Raw genomic sequence first — 19,557 nt, 5'->3', positions numbered from 1 at the left:
CGGCCTCCAGCCAATCGGCGTCCAAGCTGTCCGCAGGCGCGCCGGCCTCGGTCGCCAATAGGCGAGCCGCGTGGGCGGAACCGGGCTTTGAATGGCTGCCCCGTCCCCCAACCGGCGCGCCCGCGGGGGGCGGCCTCCTTTTCCCGAGTCGCCCCGCGTTCAGCCAATGGCGAGTGCGCGCGGCCGCCATCTCCCGCGAGCGACGGCGGCGCCGACCAATGGGAGGGCGCGGGGCGGGGAGTGACGGGAGGCGCGGCCAATCGCGCGGCGCCGGGGGGGCGGGCGCGAGCGGCCGGCGGCGCAGGGCGGGGGGCGCGGGCCAAGCAGGAAGTGGCTGAGGAGAAGCGGCCGCCGCCGAGGGGCTGGGCGGGAGCCGGGGCCCGCCGCAGGTAGGCCCGGGAGGGGCGGGGCGGGGCCGGGCGGGGAGGGGGGAGGTGAAGGGGGGCGGGGGGGGCCCGGAGCCGCTCCCCCCCACCCCCCCCGGGCCGTTACCGGCCGCGGCTCGGGGCCGGGCCCCGCTCGTCGCCGCCCTCCCCGGGAGCTTCCCCTCGGCCCCCCCTTGGCCCCCCCTCAGCTGCCGGCGGCTCGGGGCCGCTGTGGCCCCCCCGTGAGGCCGCCCGGGGCCTTCCCCGCACCTCGGCCCCGGGGGGGTGCGGGGGGGAAGCACCTGCGGCCTCCCAGCCGGTGCGGGGGGGGGGGGGGGGCACAAAGGGGCTGGGGCCGGGGGAGGCCCCTGGGTGCCTCCCCCGGTGCCCCCCCGGTGCCCCCCCGGTGCCCCTTGTGTTGGGCCCGGCTCCCGGCTGAGTTTCTCGCTCCGGTTCCTCGGGGCGAGGCGGCCCCGTGAGGCGGGGGCTGTGCGGGCTCCCCCCGCCTCCCCTCTGGAGGTGGTGCCGGGGGGGGGTGCGGGGGGCTCCGAGCACCCCCCGGCGGCCCGGGAGCAGCGGGGAGCTGCCGGGGGGCTCTGGGGGCAGCGGCTGCGGGGAGGGGGGCGGCAGCGGGAGGCTCGGAGAGGAGCTGGGGGCGGCCCGGGGGGTGCGGGGGGGCCTGGGGTGGGCGGGGGGCGTCGCTGTGGGGGTGTCGGCGCCTTGGGGGGCGGCTGCTGGCTCCCGGCCGCTTCCCGAGGGGCCTCCTGGGTCCCGTGCGCGAGGGGGCAGCGGTTCGGTAGCGGGAGCGCCTCGCGGGGTCGCCAACCCCCTCGCTTCATCTTCCCCGCTGTTTTCGCGGCGTCTGCCCCTGAAAAGTCCCCGATTTCCCCGGGCAGCCCGGGGGGGCCGCGGTGATCGTCCCGTCACGGATTGAATTCCCGGGGACTTCCCCGAAGGGTGAGCAGAGGAAGCCTGGTAGCGTGGGTGCTCAGGTGTTAGCAGCGCGTTAGGCAGGGCGGCTTGTTAGTGGGAGCAGCTGCCTCCAGCGCGTATTTTTAGGACGGCTGAGGAGGGAAAAAAGCGCCCGAGCTCGCGCTGTGCCCCACATGTGGCTGCGCTGGTGGGGGTGGGAGGGGAGGGGAGGGGAGGCCGGGCACTGCTGCGGCACCGAGTGTCCCACCGGGAGCTTCCCTGGGCTGTGAGGAGCAGCAGCAGGCCCAGAGGGCTCCCCCGGGGCTCGTGCTGGGGGGACCCAGCTGCCCGCAGGCAGCGCTGGAAGCCTGCAGGGCCTTGCAGAAGCGCCGGGGCTGAGCTGCTCTTGGGGGCGGGTGGGGAGCTCCAGCGAGGGGCCAACAAACCCTCCCGGTGCTGCCCGGGGCTCGCCGGCCCGCGGGGAGCTGCTCTGAGCCTCGTGTGCTGGGCTGGTTCTGCTCTCAGTGGGTTCTCCTGGGTCGTGCGATCCCGGCTTCCGCTGACGTGGGATTGCCTCCTGCAACATGTTCCGTAGGGCTTGAAGTTATCTGTCCGTAAAGCACCTGAGCACGCAGCTGGGTACTAGAAAATGCAAATGTACGCGAGCAAACGTGCACGGCTCAGGCGCGGGGCTCTGGTGTGTGACAGCAGCGAGGGGGCTTCGTGTTCCTTTCTTTTGGCATCCGACCGGGCGCTTTTATTTATGCCGCTAGAATAAATGGGGTGTCCTGGCCGGGGTTGGAAACTTCGTGTTGTAAAAGTTGGTGGGATGAAACGGCACGAAATGCGCGAGGATGGAGAGAGGTGGGTCTGTTCTCTGAAGATCTGACAAAATCTGGCTCGTGGAGGGCTGTGCTGGGAGCCCATCGCGCCGTCAGAGGGAGCGTGGCCTGCGGAGGGTGGAGGCGATGCCGGGAGCCGCACGGGGTGGTTGTGCCCCGAGCCGACCGCCCCTCGCACCCTGCAGGCCGTGGGGAGAGGCTCGTGGTGCTGCGCCTGCCCGTGCTTAAAATCTTCATTTCTCAGGCCGGCCAAATTGTCAGTGTTTCTGGATCTCGTCCACCGCTTGTTTGTTTTGCTCTTTCCCGAAGTTAGCAGATGGTGGAGCCTTAATTCTGTTAAACGTGTGGGAGCTTAATCCCCCCCAGCCTCTGCCGGGCCGTGTGGCAGCTCTGCTCCGCGGGACGGGCGCGCGGCTGCTCGGGTGGATCTGCCCCGGGCTGCGGGGGCAGCACAGAGCCCAGGGCCGTGCTCAGCTCCGATGCAGCCCCTCTGCTGCCCGAACGGGGGGGGTGGGAGCAGGCTGGGCAGCGGGATCAGCGCGGGTGCTGCCCTCCTCCCCCCCACCCCTTCGCAGCTCATTTTGGGTTTGCCCCTCGTGATTTCCCCCTCGGATTGCCCCTCGGATTTCCCCCTTCCCTGCCTGCGGACCCAGCTCATGGCACTTCCATGCGGCTGGGGGCCGCCCCTCCCTCGTCTGCTGCGCCGCTGGGAAGGAACGGAGTGCCCTGCCTCTGCAGGGCTAAAAATACGAGCTGCTCGAGCCCATCCTCCACCAAGCAGCTCGGCCTCCTCGCTCAAAGCCTCCCTGAAACCCGAGGCAGCGGGCAGGCCGGCAGCTGAGGATGCTGCAGCGCTGGAAATCCTCCTGCTCGCGGCGAGTGGGAGTTGGCCTGGCTAAGAGGCTTTGGGCCGGCGCTGCCGCCGCCCTCCCTGCTGCGTCCCCTGGTGCCTCGCGGCCGCTCTTCCCCGCGGGGAGCCCGAAATGGCCGATGGCTCGGCGGCAGAAAATGGATTTGCTTCCTCCCGAAATTCTGCAGCGCTCAGAGCAGGGACGATCGGGGCACGTGAGGCAGCGGGCAGGGTGGAAAAAAAAGGAGAGCAGCACCCGCGGCTCCCCGCAGCTCCCAGGGGTGCTGGTGCCGTTCGCGCGGTGCGCCGGGCCCTTCAGCCCGGATCCAGCTCGTGGCGTTCCCATAAACACGGCCGGTGCCGGGCCAGAGCGAGTCTGGTGCAAAACCCACGCGTTTTTTGCAGCTGCAGGGCTGCGGTGGGGCTGTGGTGGGGCTGCCCGGCTCTTTGCTCCCCAGACCCCCACTTCTGACCCCGGCCACGTGCCGGGGCTGAGCCACGCCGAGGGCTGTGGGCAATGCGCTGCCCTGCGGGGCGATCCGGGAGGGGTGAGGAGGGGGAGCGGGGGCTGCCTGGGCACAGCGAGCCCCTCCGTGGCCTCTCGGGGGTAAATTAATCATTAAACCCTCGGAGAGCCTTAAAGAGACCGTTGTCTGCGAGGCCGGGCGGGGGCTGCGGGCAGCACGGGGCTGCCCCTGGCATTGAGGAGCTGGCTCCTTTTTGGTCCTGTGGGGCTGGCAGCGGGGGGGGCCTGCCCGCAGAGCTGGGCAGAGCACCCACTCCCTGGGAAACCCGAGCCCCCCCTGGCCCTCCCCCTTCTCTCCCCCACGGGGAGCCCTCCCGAAGCTCAGTCCCCGCGCAGCGGCCGTGTCACCTCCCCGGGAGCGCAGCCGGGGCTGGCTGTGGAGGGCCGGGTGGGCGAAATCCCCGGAGATGGGGAGGCCGAGGGAGAAATCCCCGGTGTCGGGAGGCGAGGAGAGCCCCTGGGCCTGCCAAGGAGAGGGAACGGGGTGGGCACGGAGAAATCCCATCTGGAAATCCCGTCGGCCTTGGGTCACGGCGTCTGCTCTGCCCCCCAGCCGCTTCGCTGCCCTCGGTGCTTTCCTCTGCCTGCTTGTGCACCTCCTGTGCCCTGGGGGAGCGGGAAAGGGGCCGTGGGAGATGGGACCCCGTGTCCCCAGATCCCCAAGGTAAAGGCTGCTGGTGGGCAGGAGCCCTTCTCGGCGCTAACCTCCGTTTCTTTCCTCATCTGTGGCCTCCTCCCAGGCCTGGCTGAGTCCCCTCTGGGGCCGAATCTCTCATCTCGGAGATCTTGTTTGCTCTCTGGCCTTAGCTCGGCTTGGGCAGTAAAATTACACGGATCCGCGTCGCTTGGAAAGAATCGGCTCGGTTTCACCTCATTTGTGCACCAGCTTCACGCCGGGGCGCTGGGGCCAGCTCGCTGTGTGGCCGCTCCCAGCAGGGTTTGGTTTTGGGGCGCCACCGTGGGTGCTGTGGGCAGGAGCCCCCAGCATGGACATGGAGCCGCTCCTGCCCACAGCCCCCGCTGCTCGCACCAGCTCAGGCAAAACTCATCAAAACTGCCCTTCCAGCCCCAAACACAGCGCGCCTTCCTTTTACCCGCGCCGCCTCTCACCCACGGCATCCGGGCAGCGGCTTCGATGGCTGGGGGGGGACACGGGGCTGGTGCTGGGGGGCAAGGGGAAGGGGAAGGAGTAGAGGGGGGTGCTGCCTGCTGCTGGAATAACCCCAGGTGGGGCTGCTGGGGGCTCTGCCGCCCCCTCCCCGCCAGGTCGGGGCTGTGGATGGAGGCACAGGAGCGGGGAGAAGCCACCTCGGGTGCCGCCAGTTGCTGCTCTCGGGATTGGCCCCGTGATGCCGGCGCTCGTTCGGCTCTTGGGGAGCAGCCGCTGGCCCCGGCGTGGGCTCGGCACAAAGGGCTGGCCTCCCAACGGGGGAGCGGCTCCCAAACGGCCCCGGGAGGGCCCCGGGGGCCGGGCCGTGCGTGGCTGCAGCCCTCCAGGTGAGCCCGCTCCCGTTTCTCTCGCAGCCAGCCCGGCAGCCACGCGCTTTCTGCGGGGCTGTGCCCGTGCCGGCGGCCCGCGGGAGGCCAGCAGTCGAGGCCCGGGGAGCGGTGGCACGGGGACAGGCTTTGTCAAAGGTTTCCTCCGTGCCTCGGAAGCTAATCCTGCCGTCACGTGGTGCCGCGGCTCCGCGCTCCCGCTGGCCTCGGACGCAGGCAGGGCCGCGGCCCCGCGCGGGGATGGGGGCGGCGGGGGGGGCTCCGCTCGGCCGCCGGCTGCCGGAGGGCTTTCGGTCCCTCCTTTGGGCTCGGCGACAACCGGCCGACGGGAAGGGAAGCCCTGGCAGGGCCAGGGAGGGAAACAGGAAAAACAGCCCGTAAAAAGAGCGTAAAAATAGCGAGCCTTGGCACGGGCCTGGCCCCCGGGCTTTTGTCTGGGCCCCTCGGGGCTGCTCCCGGGGGCTCGGGGGCAGCGAACTTGTGGCAGCCCCGCGGCGGGGACGAGCGCGAAGCCCCCGGTGCTCCTGCCTTGCCGAGCCGCCTCTTGGCGAGGCTGCGGGGCTGCGGATGAGGCTCGGGGCCCAAGGCAGGTCTCGGACCCCCCCCAGTGCTGCGGGCGAGGGCAGGAGGGGCTGGGGCAGGGGGGAGCAGCGAGCGTCGCCTCCCCGCGAGCCGTGCCTGGTGTTGGCCGGGCAGGAGGGAGCCCTGCTTCTGGAGGAGCCGCGGTTGCTGGGGACAGCTCTGGTTTGTGATCTTCAGGTTTTCTCTTGCAGCGGTGGGCGGGATGAGCAAAGAGCCCTGGAGCTGCGCGAGTGGCTCCCAGTGCTGTTATTCCAGCTGCCAGCCCCTGCAGCTCCCGGCTGGCGCAGGGCCTGCATCGCAGGCGGGATGGGGCCGGGCCGGTGGGCAGCAGCTCGAGAGAGTTTGGTGTCAGCTCCTTCGGGCCCTGCCTGGGCCTTCCTCTGGCGGGGCCGACCCCAGGGTGGGCAGTGCCCGTCCGTGGCTGCCACCTCTGAGCTCCGAGCGGCCGCGAGGCTGCTGGCAGCCGGGCGGTGCAGCGAGGATCTGCTCCCTGCAGCTCAGCCCAGGCCCTGCGTTCCTGACCTCCCCCCGTTAGGGGAGGCGTTTGCAGACCCCTCTGGGGGATTTTTGGGCCCCGTGAGGCCCCAGGTGCTGCGGGGCCGGGCCGCAGAGCCCTGACCAGGACCAAAGCTGCGCCCGCAGGCCCGCGGGGCCTCTCCGGGAGCTGCGCCGCGCGGCACGGCCTCGCCACTTGGCTTCCTCTTCCTGCCAGACAGCGGCCGAGACGCGGCCCCACCGGAGCCGCTCCCCGCCCCTGCTGCCCCCGGTAAGCGAGGGGCCGGCCGGGCCCCGGCTCCTGTCCCACACGGGGCTGCCCCCGGTAGCGTGGCCCCGCTGCCAGCACCGGGCTGCTTTGGTGAGCGGGCTGAGCAGAAACCTGCCCGAAAGCGAAAGCCCCAGGGCAGCGCCGGGACGTGGGGCAGCGCTGGGTGGGGGCTGCCCTGTGTCGGGGCCTCTCGTGCCCCCCGGGAGCGGGGCTGCTTTTGGCACAGCGCTGGGGGCTCGGCGCAGCGCCCCGCTGAGCGCTGGGGAGGCTGGTGGCGTGGCTCGGCGAGGTGCTTGCCCCAGGGCATCCCAAGGAAGGGGTTTTCATGGGGGGACAGGATCGGGTGTCCCCAAGGAGCCTGTGCCCCGTGCGCTGTGATGTGTTTCTGGTGGCAGCCGGGGCAGTGAGCAGCGACTTTCGGATTTCTGTGCTTTTCAGATGCTCTCCTTTCAGAGCAGGGCTGGGCTGTGTGGCTGGCAGCCGGGCTGTGCAGCCTGGGGCTCAGCTCTTGAGGTCGGAGAGGATTTCTGGGTCTTTTCCCAGCACCGCTTTGGATCTTTGCCCCTTCCTCTCTCCCGTGCCTTGGTTTCTTAGTTTCGGGGCCCTGCGCGGCCCCGATCACTGCTCCCCAGGGGGCAGGTGCCTCTGGCCAGGCGGGACAGTTAAAAATACCCCTCCCTTCCACCACTGCCTTTGAAAAACAGTTCTTGTGCCTAAGAAAACAGTGGTGTTTGGAGCTACCAAAATAACTCCCCGTGTCAGCAGGGCAGGGGTGGGGACGGAGCCGGGCCCTGCCCACCTCTGCTGCCTCCTTTTTGCTAGGAGAGCCGGGAGGGGGCTGAGGGGGGGATCTTGGCCTTGGGGTTTTGAAGGACAACGCTTGTGGGGGCTCCTGTGGCCTGGGGGAGGAAAACCGCTGCAGGACGGAGGGGGCTGCAGTGGGGGTGTTTGGTCCTCGTGGGTGTCGCAGGGTCTCTGGGGAGGAGGTCGCCATGGAAGCCGAGTTGCTCCTGCGAGGACGCGAGCCCGCTCCTTCCCCCAGCAGCGCAGGCGCTCTCCTGGCCGGTGGCACCATGCTTGCACCCAGGGACGCGGCGCTGCCAGGCTGCAGCCCTCAGCAGGAGCCTCCCTGCGGGCAGCTGGAGCCTCCCTCGCCTTCTGCTCCACGTCACGGCCCCGGCGAGGCGAAGGGAAGCCCTGGGGGCGAGGCGCTGTGGTCTCCAGGGCAGGAGGCTCGGGCAGGAGCGTGTCTGAGAGGAGGCGCTCTGGGAAGCTGCAGCTTGTGCTCATCCCTGGTCCGATACGAGGGAGCGTCAGGAGAGCGGCTTCGTTAGCGCTGCTGCGGGGCCGAGGTGCTGAGGGGCCGTCCACGCCTGGGGCCTCGGAGCTGCTCGGCTCCGCAGCAGCCCGTGGGACGAGGCGATGGGTGCCACGATCCAAAGATCCGGCAGCTGAAGGCGCCTCTGGTGCCAGCCGCCGGGAGGGTGCCGTGGCCGCTCTGCTGAGACGATCGCGGCGGGACCCCGCGGGCTGGCAGGAGTTGGCTGTGGTGGCCGTGTTTGCTCATACCTCCTCCAGCCTTTGAGCTGAAGGGTTTGTTTTTGTTTTTTTTTGTTTTTTGCTCTGCTGACTGATGGTTGGGGGTAACCGGCTGCCCCTGGGGGCGGTGCCATCCCCAGGAGCATCCTCAGCCCCGTCCCGTCAGCAGCAGGGTTATCCCTGTCAGTCAGAGCCCTTCCTGGCTAAGCCACATCCCTTGCCTGCAGTTTAATCCTGGGATTTCTTACCCGGCCCCCGAGGGCAGGAGGAACATTATTCCCTTTGTCTCTGCTGCAGCCATGTTTGGAATCCTGTCTCCACGGCTCCTCTCAGCCTCCTCCTCTTCGTCCTCGGCTCCCCAGCCGCCGGTGTTGGAGGCCTTCTGCCCTCGTCCTGCCCTCCTCCTGCCCAGCCTCGCAGCCCTGGGGAGGCCTCGCTGCCGTGGGCGAGGACCAGCCCGGTGCCAGCCCCGTGCGCTGATTCACCACGAGCCCGGATGGACGGCTCTGGCCCCGGGGCAGCGCTGCCTCTGCCAGTCGGCCTCCCTGGTGCTCAGCCTCTCCCAGGACGCTGGGATCCTTTGAACTCTGTCCTCCGGGCTGGGGATCAAAAGATGCCAAGCAGACAAAGCAGGAAAGGCAGAGAAGTGCCGTGATTCGCCCCCGGGCTTCAGGGCTGGGGTTCAAAGGGAAGGAGGCACGGGGATTTTGTGGCTGGTGCGGGGTAAGCCGGGAAGGAGCAGGTTCCCAGCCTTGTTTGGCAGGGGGTTGGCGCAGAGCAGGGGCTCGCTGCCGCCTGGTGAGCTCGTGGTGCTTGGGAGAGCCCCACACGAGTGGGGTCACGGCACGCGGGCGCGCTGCTGGCTTCGTCTGCGTGCTGGGGTCGTGGTGCTAATGCTCCTCTCCTCCCTCTCTTCCAGACTCTGCCGTAGTCCCCACCATGGGTGACATGAAAACTCCAGATTTTGACGACCTTCTGGCAGCTTTTGACATTCCTGACATCGACACGAACGAGGCCATTCACTCCGGCCATGAGGAGGCCGACGCTCACATCAAGCAGGTCCCTGGGGAGCCGGGGCCCCCCGACCACGTCCTGCCCCACACGGACATCACCGCGGTCAGCGTGATCGTGAAGAACACCGTGTGCCCCGAGCAGCTCGATGCCCTGGATGGGCGCAGTAAAGACGGGCACGTCATCGGGCCCCGCTTGCTGCAGAACGGCTTCGGGGCCACCGAGATGCCCAGGTCCCCCAGCTCCAGGTCCGTGGAAGCTGTGGCATCCTCCAATGGGGAGTGCTGGGTGAAAGAGAAAGGTCCCAAACCGCTGGATATCTTCTCCCATTTCAGTCCCGATCCCAACGAAGACAACGCTGCCAACCTGATCGACAGACCTCGAGAGTGCAAGCCCAAGGAGAAGTCCCTGGCCGTGCCCTCCCTCTCCCCGTCGCCCACCCCATCGCTGGACTGCAAGGAGCCCATGGGAGAGAGCGCGGAGAACCTGCCCCCGGCTTTCCCGCAGCCCTTTGAAACCAGCCAGGCAGGGGGAGCAAACGGGTCCCCTCCTACCGTTCCCTGCATCAAAAAAGAGGAGTCTGACTCAGAGGAGGTGGGCCGCGAAGCCAGCCCAAAGGGTTTGGCCGCAGCCCTGGGTGACAGTCCCTTGGAGCACTTGAAGTCGGTCACTGTTCGCTACTCCACAGGTGATTCTCCCATCGCTTCGTGGCCCGGTTCCGACCCAAACCTGGACAGCAGCACCAGCAACCTCCCCGAAGTGAAGCGCTCGCCCACCAGCCCCCGGGAGCCGTTCTTCAAGCCTTCGTCCCCCGTGGTGCAGAGCCCCAGACTGCCCCCTTCTCCGAAGCAGCTGGATGACATCGCCCTCAAGGAAGAGCAGGAGGCTCTGGAGAAGTCGATGGGAAGCCCACAGAGTATGTCTAGTGCTGAGGAAGAGGAGGAAGAAGACGACAACAACAACGATTCCCCTTCTTCCAATTCCTCGCGGCCCCTGAAAGTGCGGATTAAAACCATCAAAACGTCATGTGGCAGCATCACCAGGACGGTGACCAGGGTCTCATCGGACTCAGAGCCAGGCTCCACCAAGGGGGCGGCCGAGCAGAGCTCTCAGGAGCCCTCTCTTGAGGGTCTCAGCTTTTCGGGTTCGGCAGAGAAAGAGGACGGGATCGTGCTGGAGGTGCCCAAGGAGAAGATGGATCTCTCCAGCCCCTTGAAAACCATCGAGGGGCCAAAAATTGTCAGCGTCCAGCTTGGCAACGGCACCAAGATCAAAGGCACCGTCCTGCCGGTCTCCACCATCCAGAACGCCAGCAGCGCCATGCTGATCGCTGCCAGCGTCGCCCAGCAGAAATCCGTGGTGCTGCCGTCCAAGACGGGCAAAGCCGTGGCCAAGAACATCATCAACCTGGTGCCTCAGACCCTGCCCAAAGCCGACACGCGGACCAACGTCAGCACCGTGACGCAGACCACCACCATCACCACCACGGCCAACCAGAAGGTCAACGGCACCACGGTGGTGATGGTGCAGCCGCAGAAACCTTCCCCCACCATCGCGGGCACGGTCATCTCCAGGAGCCAGTCCAGCCTCGTGGAAGCCTTCAACAAGATTCTCAACAGCAAAAACCTCTTGCCAACCTACAAGCCCAACCTGAACCCCCCAGCCGATGCGAGCCTCTCGCTGCCTCCGTTCGGTTACCGCTGCCTGGAGTGCGGGGACTCCTTCGCCCTGGAGAAGAGCCTGGCTCGCCACTACGACCGGCGAAGCATGCGCATCGAGGTGACCTGCAACCACTGCACCAAGCGCCTCGTCTTCTTCAACAAGTGCAGTCTGCTCCTGCACGCCCGGGAGCACAAGGACAAAGGGCTGGTGATGCAGTGCTCCCACCTGGTGATGAGGCCCATCGCTTTGGATCAGATGATCGGGCAGCCGGACATCACCCCCCTGGTCTCGGTCGCCTCCTTCCCTGCCGGCAAAGTGGCCGGCGTGGCTCAGGACGCCTTGGCCGCGGCCAACGGGGCTCCGGAGCTCCCCATCCTGCCTCTGAGCAGTGGCTTGGAGCAGACCAACTACAGCTGCTTCAGGTGCCTGGAGTGCAAAGAGCAGTGCAAAGACAAGGCCGGGCTGGCCGCACATTTCCAGCAGACGGTGACCACGGGGACGACCAGCAGCACGGTACGTGGCTGTGAGGGGCCCTCCTGGCATGCGGCGCGGGGGTGGCTCGTGTGAGGGGAGCAGCAGCTGGAGAAGCCGCCAGGTCGCTGGGGGGCTCCGTGGGGCAGCTCTTGGGGCAAACGCGTTTCTTGTGCCCGCGTTCGCCGGCCTGCCTTGCGGATGCCTGCTGGGCAGAGCTGGCAGCGAGCTGCAGGAGGAGGCGGGTGAGCGGCAGCCCCCGTGCTGGCCGTGGGGGCACTCTGTGGGAGGGCAGCAGGGCAGGGCTCTCCAGGTGCCATCTGAGCAGCTCTGTCCCTGTGTGCCCGCTGTGAGAACCACGCAGGAAGGAAAAGGTGAGAGCCAGGATCTAGTCCCTGCCCAGAATCGGGGGGGGTTTTGGCAGGAGGTGCGGGGGGCAGAGCAGTGCTTGGCCTGCCAGGCAGCCCCTGAGCAGCCACGTTGCAGCCGTGGCCCCGCTGCTTCCTCTTTCTGCTGGCCTGAAGCACAAACAGAGTCTGGGGAAAGCAGGGAGTCTGTTTTTAATCCGGCTTCGAGAGCTAACCTTGAGCTGTGCGCGCTTCCTGTTGTTGCCAAGACATCCTGGTTTGTTGGGCAGGCAGCACCCAGCAAATGCAGGACTGAGAGGTGACCTCTGAAAGGCAGGCAGAGCGCGCAGGCCCCCAGAGGGGCAAATGCAGTCCCACCCGGGCAGGACAGCACCCCGCTCCTCCTCACCTTCCCTTCTGTCCGCCAGCTTCCTCTGCACGGGAGGAATTTGTTGTTTCCTGGTGCCTCTGATTGCTTTGAAGCGCTGCTGCTGCAGCCGAGGCGCTGTTTGGCCGCGGCCCTGCTGATCTGGAGCTCTGCTTTCTGCATGAAGGTCACCAAGGCTCACGTGCCCGTGTGCCTGTTTTGCTGCCAGAGCCTCACGTCCCGTCTGCAGGCAGCTGGGGGGCCGTAAAGCATTTCTGGGGCACAGGAAGCATCCTCTCAACAGGGAGGATTTCCTATTCCCGTCCCCTCTCCTAACCCTGCTGTCGGCAGAGGGGTTGAGCTGTGTGGGATGCAGCGATGCCAGGACGTGCTCTGGATCTCCGGGGCTGCGGCAGAAGCAGTGAGAGGGCACAGAGATCCCTGCTGGGGGCAGGGACCTTCTCCTTCTCCTTTATCCCAGCCCGAGGCAGGAGAGGCAGCAGGGGCTGGCCCTGGGTGGTGTTTGCCTGCAGCAGCCAGCTCAGCCTGCACTTGTGCCGTCCCTGTTCTGGGTTCTGGGCATGTTCCAAGCATGGGGCAGCTCTCAGGGAGCGGTGGGGTGGATGCCTGGGCTCCTTGCAGGCGGCTTCTCCCTTCCAGCAGCCTCCTCAGCGGTTCCTGCGCCGTCCTTGCCCCTCAATGCAGACCCTGCTCAGACCCGAGGGCGGCCGCAGGACTGGGGCCCAGCCTTTCCCATCTCCCTCCCTCCAGGCGCAGCACTTGTGTGGGCAGGGCTGGCTGCTCCTGCTGGCTCAGCCTTTGTCCTTGGCTATAAAAACCCTGCCGTGGTTATGGACCTGCTCCTCTCCTTCCTCCCCCCACCTTTGCTCTGGTTATCGCGTCTTTCAGGGCAGCTCCTTCCACTGGAGGCTCCGTCCTGTTTCCCTGAGCCCTTGCCAGCCTCCCCTCAACGTCCTCGTGGCTGTGCCCTGGTGTGGAGGTGGAGGTGGCTGTGAAATGGGTTTGGAAGCTGGTTTGAATGAGCCCCCGCTCCCTCCTGGCAAAGTGGCTGGTGCCAGGCTACCCTCAGCACGGTGCAGCTGGGATCCATCTGCCATGAGAAGCCTGGAAAAGGCATCTGAGCGCGGGGAACACGCTCAGCAGTCACCCAGCGAGCTGGCACAAGCAGATCGTCTCCTAAAAGAGCCCTGCGCACGAGCTGCCTGCTCCCCACACTTTCTTTCCCCCAGCAGCACAAAGAAAGGGCTGAAAAGTCCCTGCCCGCGCGGCGCGCGCCGGGCTGCAGCTCTGTGCCCTTGTCCCGCAGGTCTGCACGACGTGCCCCATGATCATGTCCAACCGCTGCAGCTTCAACGCCCACCAGAGGATGCACAAAAACCGCCCCCCCCACGTCTGCCCCGAGTGCGGGGGGAATTTCCTCCTCGCCAACTTCGAGACCCACCTGAAGGAGGCCTGCCTGCACTTCTCCCGGAGGGTGGGCTACAGGTAGGGCTCTGCCTCCTGCCAGGCTTCTGCTGGGGCCGAGGGGACCGGGGGGTCCCAGGGCGGGCAGGGGCCCTTCTCGGGCAGGTTTCTGGGCAGCAGGTGGGGCAGGAACCCACCCCCCCCCTTCCCCTGGTGCTGGGTGCGGGGCTGAGGATGAAATTCTCGCTTCGCTCCCTTCTTTGGCTCTCCTCCCCTCTAACCCCAGGGGAATTTTCCTCCTGGCCACGGTTCTGACCTCAGCCAGAGCTGGCAGCGTCGGACCCCCAGGGGCTCTTCCTGATGAGCAGTGGGCAGGGCTGGATGCCTAGAACTGGTGGGGTCCTGGTGGCTCTTGGGGCTTGGGGGCTCCTGCCAAGTGCTGCCTGCAGGCAGGGAGGGGCGAGCTGCCCCTGCAGCATCCGTGGGCTCCTTGCTGCTCGTCTGTGCCTCGGCGTGCGCTGGTGTCGGTGGCTGGCTGAACCCCCCGCGCCGCCCGTCCCCTGCCTCACGCTCTCCTCCGCTCTGCAGATGTCCCAGCTGCGCTGTGGTGTTCGGCGGGGTCAACTCCATCAAGTCCCACATCCAGACCTCCCACTGCGAGGTGTTCCACAAGTGCCCCATCTGTCCCATGGCGTTCAAGTCAGCCCCCAGCGCCCACGCGCACGTTTACACGCAGCACCCCGGCTTCAGCAACCAGCAGTCCAAGTAAGTTCCTTCGAGCCGGCCCCCGGGCTGGGAGAACCGGGAGCACTCCCGGTGGGTGGGCGGCTGGGGGAAGCGCTCAGCACCAGTGCAGAGAGCTGGGACCCCCCCATTTTACCTTCCCATCGCTTGGTGTGGGCCGGGCTACTCCCAGGGCTGCTCCCGGCCCTCCTGCCCAGGGGCATCCTCCACGGTTCTCGTGACCCTGGGCTGTGCTGACAGTGGCCTTTTCCTCCGGCAGAATGATTTACAAGTGTGCGATGTGCGACACGGTCTTCACCCACAAGCCCCTGCTCTCCTCCCACTTCGACCAGCATTTGCTCAACCAGCGGGTCAGCGTCTTCAAGTGCCCGGACTGCCCGCTGCTCTTTGCCCAGAAGCGCACCATGCTGGAGCACCTCAAGGTAACGCCGTGGCCAGGCTCAGCCTCCTGGTGCCTCTCCACTGCCCTCTTTCACCCCTCATGACCGCGATGCTTCAGACCCGAGGGGAATCCCTCAGCCCCACACTGGGGTGGAAGGAGGAGACGGCCCCGCATCGGCTGCGTGCTCACTGTCCCTCAGAGCTGTGGAGCTGTGCCCATGCCTGAGTGTCCCCAGGGGGACAAAGTCCCCGATGCGCTGTGTTCCCACACCCTGATCAGGATATTGGTATTTGGTAAATACTTTTACAGGGGTGTCCTGGGGCTGGATTATGGCTGTCAGCTCATCCCCATCACAGCAAGGCCTGGTGTCTCCCCTCCTGCCCCGAGGCTGATGGTCCATCTGCAGAGGGAGGCCTGGAGGCCACTGCAGGGTTTCCTGCAGTGCTGGAGGAAAATCCTGGCCCCGGTCAGCTGCCAACACTCTTGTCTTTGCTTTCCAGAACACTCATCAGCCCCAAAAACCCAAGGACGACCTGGCAAAGAAGGCGGCTGTCCTGCTCACACCAAAGCAGGAACCTGTCGAAACCCCCGTGTCCAAGATTTCGGAGGAGTCATCCTCCTCCACGGAGGAGGATGAGCCTCCCAGCTCACCAGAGCTGCGCAAGACAAAGCGGAGCCGCTTCCAGCGCAAGACAGTCAACAAGTCGAAGGGCAGCGGGTGGACGTGCGGGGTTTGCCACTCCTGGTTCCCAGAGCGTGACGAATATGTCTCCCACATGAAGAAGGATCACGGCAAGGTGAGGAGGAGGCCAGGGGCTCCAGCTCTGCCAGAGGGCAGGGCACCCAGGCTCCGTGCTGGGCCCGGAGCATTCCCTGCCTCGGTGCAGGCAGTGCTTCTCCTCCCGTACAGACCTGGTCAGGAGCCTGCCTGCTCGCTGAGGCTTCGGGGAGCTGTTACCTGTTACGGTGAACAGCAGAGAGCAGATACTTGGTTCCCCAATGTGCAGCCGTGGGATGGGAAAGGAGAGATCGGAGGCAGTGCTGAGGCCCCACATCTGGCTTCTCTGCACAGCTGGAGAGCCTGACTCTGGTCTCAGCTCCCGGTGTGGGACCCACCCGCCTCTTTCTTTCTTACAGTCGGTGAAGAAGTTCCCGTGCCACCTGTGTGAGCGTTCCTTCTGCTCTGCTCCCAGCCTCCGGAGACACGTGCGCGTGAATCACGAAGGGATCAAGCGCGTCTATCCCTGCAGGTACCCACAGCACCTTCTGGGTTGGGCTGAAACAGGGGAGTCTGGTTCCAAAGGGGCGAGTGGTTTCCCTGTCAGGCTGTTGTGGGGAGGATAAAGTTGCAGATGGTTGAAGCATGATGGGGGTTTAACAAGGGTCTTGGAAGTCAGATGGAAAGAAGTTACTGAGGGAGGGATTGAGTTTTACTGAGTTTTATACCCTGTAGAGGAAAGCAGGTGAGAATATTTTCAGTTAGAGCAGTAAATTGGGGGGGTCAGGATGCTGGATCCAGCTTTCCTAGGGCAGCCAGGGCTCAACACGTGCGCAGTCATGCTGAAGCAGGGCTGGGGCTCGGCTCCTCGCTGCAGAGCATCGCCTCAGTGCCGCCCTGCTCTGGCCCCGCAGGTACTGCACAGAGGGCAAGCGGACCTTCAGTAGCCGGCTCATCCTGGAGAAGCACATCCAGGTGCGACATGGGATCAAGGTGACCGACCAGACAAAGAGCCAGGAGGTCGTCATCGCCCGGATAGGGACTGGCACTACGCAGGTACGAGGTCGCTGGGGGTGCTCGCAGGGGCCTTGCAGAGTTTTCAGATAGGGCTGAAGGCAGCTCCGCAAGCCCTGATCCTGGTCACTCGTGCCTCCACGCGTCCCGCGGTGCCTGGGGCTGGCAGCTCCCTCCCGCCGTGAGGCCCAGTGGCTGCCGCATCGTGGCACGGTTTGTTTAGCTCCTGTCTCTGCCAGCATGGCAGGGACTGAACTTGGCTGCCTCAGCCTCTTGCTGTGTGCTGGGAGAACTCAGAGCTTGCTTGGGAGCAGTCCCAGGCTGCGTGGGGTGAAGGCACTTGGCGTGAGGGGTCAGAGCGACTCAGAGGCAGTTTGTGGGATCCCCTTGGCCGGGGTTACCAGCGGGGGTGCAGCTCCTGGGGCCAGCCAAGAGCGGTGGAGTCACTGCCCCCATTCAGCCTTTACCTGAGCAGATACCTGGAGCCCGTTGGGGAATTACTGAGCAGGTTGGGGCTCTGCTGGGAGCTGCTCGGGCCAGGCACCCACAAAACCCAACCTTTGTCCCAGGTGTCCAGCCGGAAGAGGAAGCTGTCCTCAGACGAGGGCGACTCGTGCAGTGAGGAGCCTGACAGCACCACGCCTCCCTCCAAAAACCCCAAGGGCGACCGCAAGGCTCCCTTCCGCTGCCGCAAGTGCGGCTACCTTGCCAGCAGCTCGGCCGACTTCCAGGAACACATTCCCCAGCACCGGACTGACGAGAGCTCCCACCAGTGCCGGGAGTGCGGGCTCTGCTTCACCTCCCAGGTCTCCCTCAACCGCCACCGCTTCATCACCCACAAGAAGAAGAAGGGAGCGGGCGAGATGGAGGAGCCGGGGCCCCGCAGCCCCCTTGAAGGAGGTGCCCAGCACATGGCCGACGGCAAGCTGTCCTGCAAGGTGTGCGGCCGCTGCTTTGACAGCCAGCTGAACCTCAAGACGCACTTCCGCACCCACGGCATGGCCTTCATCCGTGCGAGGCAGAACGCAAGCCCTGAAAACTAGGGCCCCGGTGGAGGGGTATGAGACGTGTATATAATCAGCACAGAGCAGTTTGCGAGGAGGCTGCTGGAAGCCCACCTGGGTGCCACCTTCCTCCCTCCTCCTGGGCAGCGTTTTGAGGCAGGGCCGCGTGAAGGAGCTGTGAAGAGATGTGAGCTGGCTGGTGCGCTCCGGCCCGACTCTGTGTGCCCTGCACACGGAATCTGCTCGGCCACGGCCCTGCGAGGCTGAGTGTTCGCCCACCCCTGCTCTGTGGGCGAGAGCAGGGCGAAGGCAGAATTTTGGCTGCCTTATTGTACAGCAGATGAGGGGCAGAGCCCACGCCGGCCACCCTGCCTCGGGGGAAACCAAACGGTCTGTTTGCTGCTCTGTTGTCACACGGGGCCACAGCTGCCCCACAGCTGGTCGCATCTGTGCGGAGGGACAGTGGCCTCCCTCGCCCAGGGACGAGGACAGGGAACGACATCTCCCCACCCTGGGCCAGTGTCGCTGCCTCTTCTGACCTCGGCTTTCACACCGCCTGGACCTTGTGCTGCAGCTCAGTGGCTTTCTTCTTTTTGCCTCTTTCCCAGGAACCTCTCCCACATCCCAAGAACCAGCCTCAGCTGCGGTCAGCTGTGCTGGGAGCGGCCGTGTTGGGGTTTGCTGCTCCTCTGGGAGGGCTGGAGCAGGGCAGGACCTGGGGACCAGGGGAAGATGTCTCCACCGCCAGGCAGAGCTGTCTGTGCTGACAGTGACATCACAGCAGGATCCACCTTTTTTTTTTGTTTTCCTTTCCCTTTTCTATGTTGCTTATTTTGTATCTTGCTGGGAGAGGCCGATTCCAGACTGGTGGCCGCTCTCCGTTTCCGCAGAGATGCTGCTGCTGCCCGGGCCCCTCCGTGGCTCAGTCCCGGCGCTGCTCACCCGCGAGGTTGCTCTTTGCCATCGCTTGCACTAACTCGAGGCGGCGCTGGCGTCAGTGTGCTGGTTTTGCACCAAGGGACGGCTGCACGAGGCCCCAGCCTGTGGCCTTTCACGGGGAGGAGTCAGCACTGGGAAACAAGCAAACAGAAGCCTCTCGACAAGCTCAGAGCAAGCCCTGGTGGCGTGGGCCACCCCAGCAGCGCTGCACCGAGTCTGTTCCTCGGAGCCTGGGGAGGTTTCGGGGCTCTCCCTGGGCCCCATCCTGGATCTGGGCTGGCAGCAGCTGCTTGCCAGGCCAAGGGGCCGAGGAGGGGAAGCTGCTGCCACCGCGCTGATGGGGAAAGCTTTTGCCTGGCTTTTCCAAGGGGCGACGCCATCACCCGGTGCTGCCATCCCAGCACCCAGGGCTTTGCTACTGCCTGGCCCGCAGCGGGGGCTCAGCCGTGTTCGCTGCTCCTCTTCCACACAACGCCCGCAGCTCCTGGCGTGGCCGAGCTCCCCAGAGGCCGCAGGGAACCACGTCCAGTGTGTGCGGGAGCCTGGCCCCGCAGTGCAGCCCGGCTGAACGGAGTGGTGGGGGCTCACCTGTGCGGGGCTGCCGCTGCATCTCCCCCCCCCTCCCCGCCCTGTGACCTTCGGGGAAGGAGAAAAACAGCCAGAAAAGAGACTTCCTACTTGTTCTGTTTGTTTAGCGCCTGTGCTTGGGGTAGGGTGTTTGTGTGAGTAATTATTTCAGTAACTTAACTTTGGGCTCCTTATTTCCTTGTGAATAACATCTAACACGCTGTGTAAAGTTGTATCATACACTAAAAGTGACAAAAAACTACTGTTGTGATTTGGGTTGCTTTTTTTTTTTTTTTTAGTTTTTATTTTTTATGTTCTGGGGTGGGGAAAGATGGTTTGCTGGGGTTGGTTTCTGGTGTTTTTTTTTGTTGTTGTTGTTTTGTTTTGTTTTGTTGTTTCAGGTGCAAGGAGGGGGTTAATCCTCCCCCTTGCTGCAGGTGGATTCAACTGAACGGCACACACAGAAGGGGGGGGGCTTTTTAAAAATAAAAGAGAAAATAAATTAGCAGTTCCCACAGCCCCCAGGCCAGTCCCCCCTCCTGGCAGGGGGGCTCTTTGCCTCCCCAACCCCATCGACCACGTCGTCGTTTCCTCCATCGTCGTCTCCCCGACCCCTCTCAGCTGTAGCACGTGGGGCTGTGAACGTGTAAATGATGTTTAATAATAGAGAAGAACCTAAAGTTTCTACGAGTTTTAGAGGAAGGAAACAAAACAAATTGCTTTGTAATCTCTTGGTTTTCACGCACTTCAGTGCCTTTAGATCAACTTCTGTTAAAGCGTGGGGGCGGGGGGCGTCTGTACACTTGTTTTTAGGGGTTGTGACCTGATTATGCTACATTAAAACTACGGGCACTGCAAGAGGCTCTCAGGTATCCTTTATTCTTGTAGTAATAACGCAATTAAACTTTTAGTGGTTTAACCCCTGCTGTGCCTGTGTTACTTACGTGGCCCCAGAAGGGCTCCAGTGGCTGCCCACTGCTCTCCTGCCCGCTGCGGCCAGCAGTGGTCGGGCCCCGCAGTGGGGTCC

General features: G+C 65.3%; 1 protein-coding gene across 5 annotated transcripts; it reads left to right on the top strand.

The window, feature by feature from the left end:
• Window positions 1-296: 296 nt before the first annotated feature.
• Window positions 297-19,449, top strand: ZNF687 (zinc finger protein 687). Of its 5 annotated transcripts, none has more exons than XM_084500693.1 (9): window positions 297-389; window positions 8,799-11,065; window positions 13,065-13,243; window positions 13,751-13,927; window positions 14,166-14,328; window positions 14,789-15,085; window positions 15,426-15,538; window positions 15,921-16,062; window positions 16,590-19,449. In XM_084500693.1, exons 2-9 carry the CDS (start codon window positions 8,819-8,821, stop codon window positions 17,061-17,063), a joined length of 3,792 nt encoding a protein of 1,263 aa, XP_084356819.1. In that variant the 5' UTR covers window positions 297-389; window positions 8,799-8,818; the 3' UTR covers window positions 17,064-19,449. The 5 variants fall into 5 exon arrangements, with proteins under 5 accessions (XP_084356819.1, XP_084356821.1, XP_084356820.1 ...); XM_084500695.1 differs by lacking the exon at window positions 297-389 and adding an exon at window positions 1,140-1,322; XM_084500694.1 differs by lacking the exon at window positions 297-389 and adding an exon at window positions 5,650-5,736.
• Window positions 19,450-19,557: the final 108 nt, after the last annotated feature.

Source organism: Aythya ferina (genome assembly GCF_964211825.1).
Source record: "Aythya ferina genome assembly, chromosome: 29".
Classification (NCBI taxonomy): Eukaryota; Metazoa; Chordata; class Aves; order Anseriformes; family Anatidae; genus Aythya; species Aythya ferina.
This window is presented reverse-complemented; position numbering and strand designations above follow the sequence as displayed.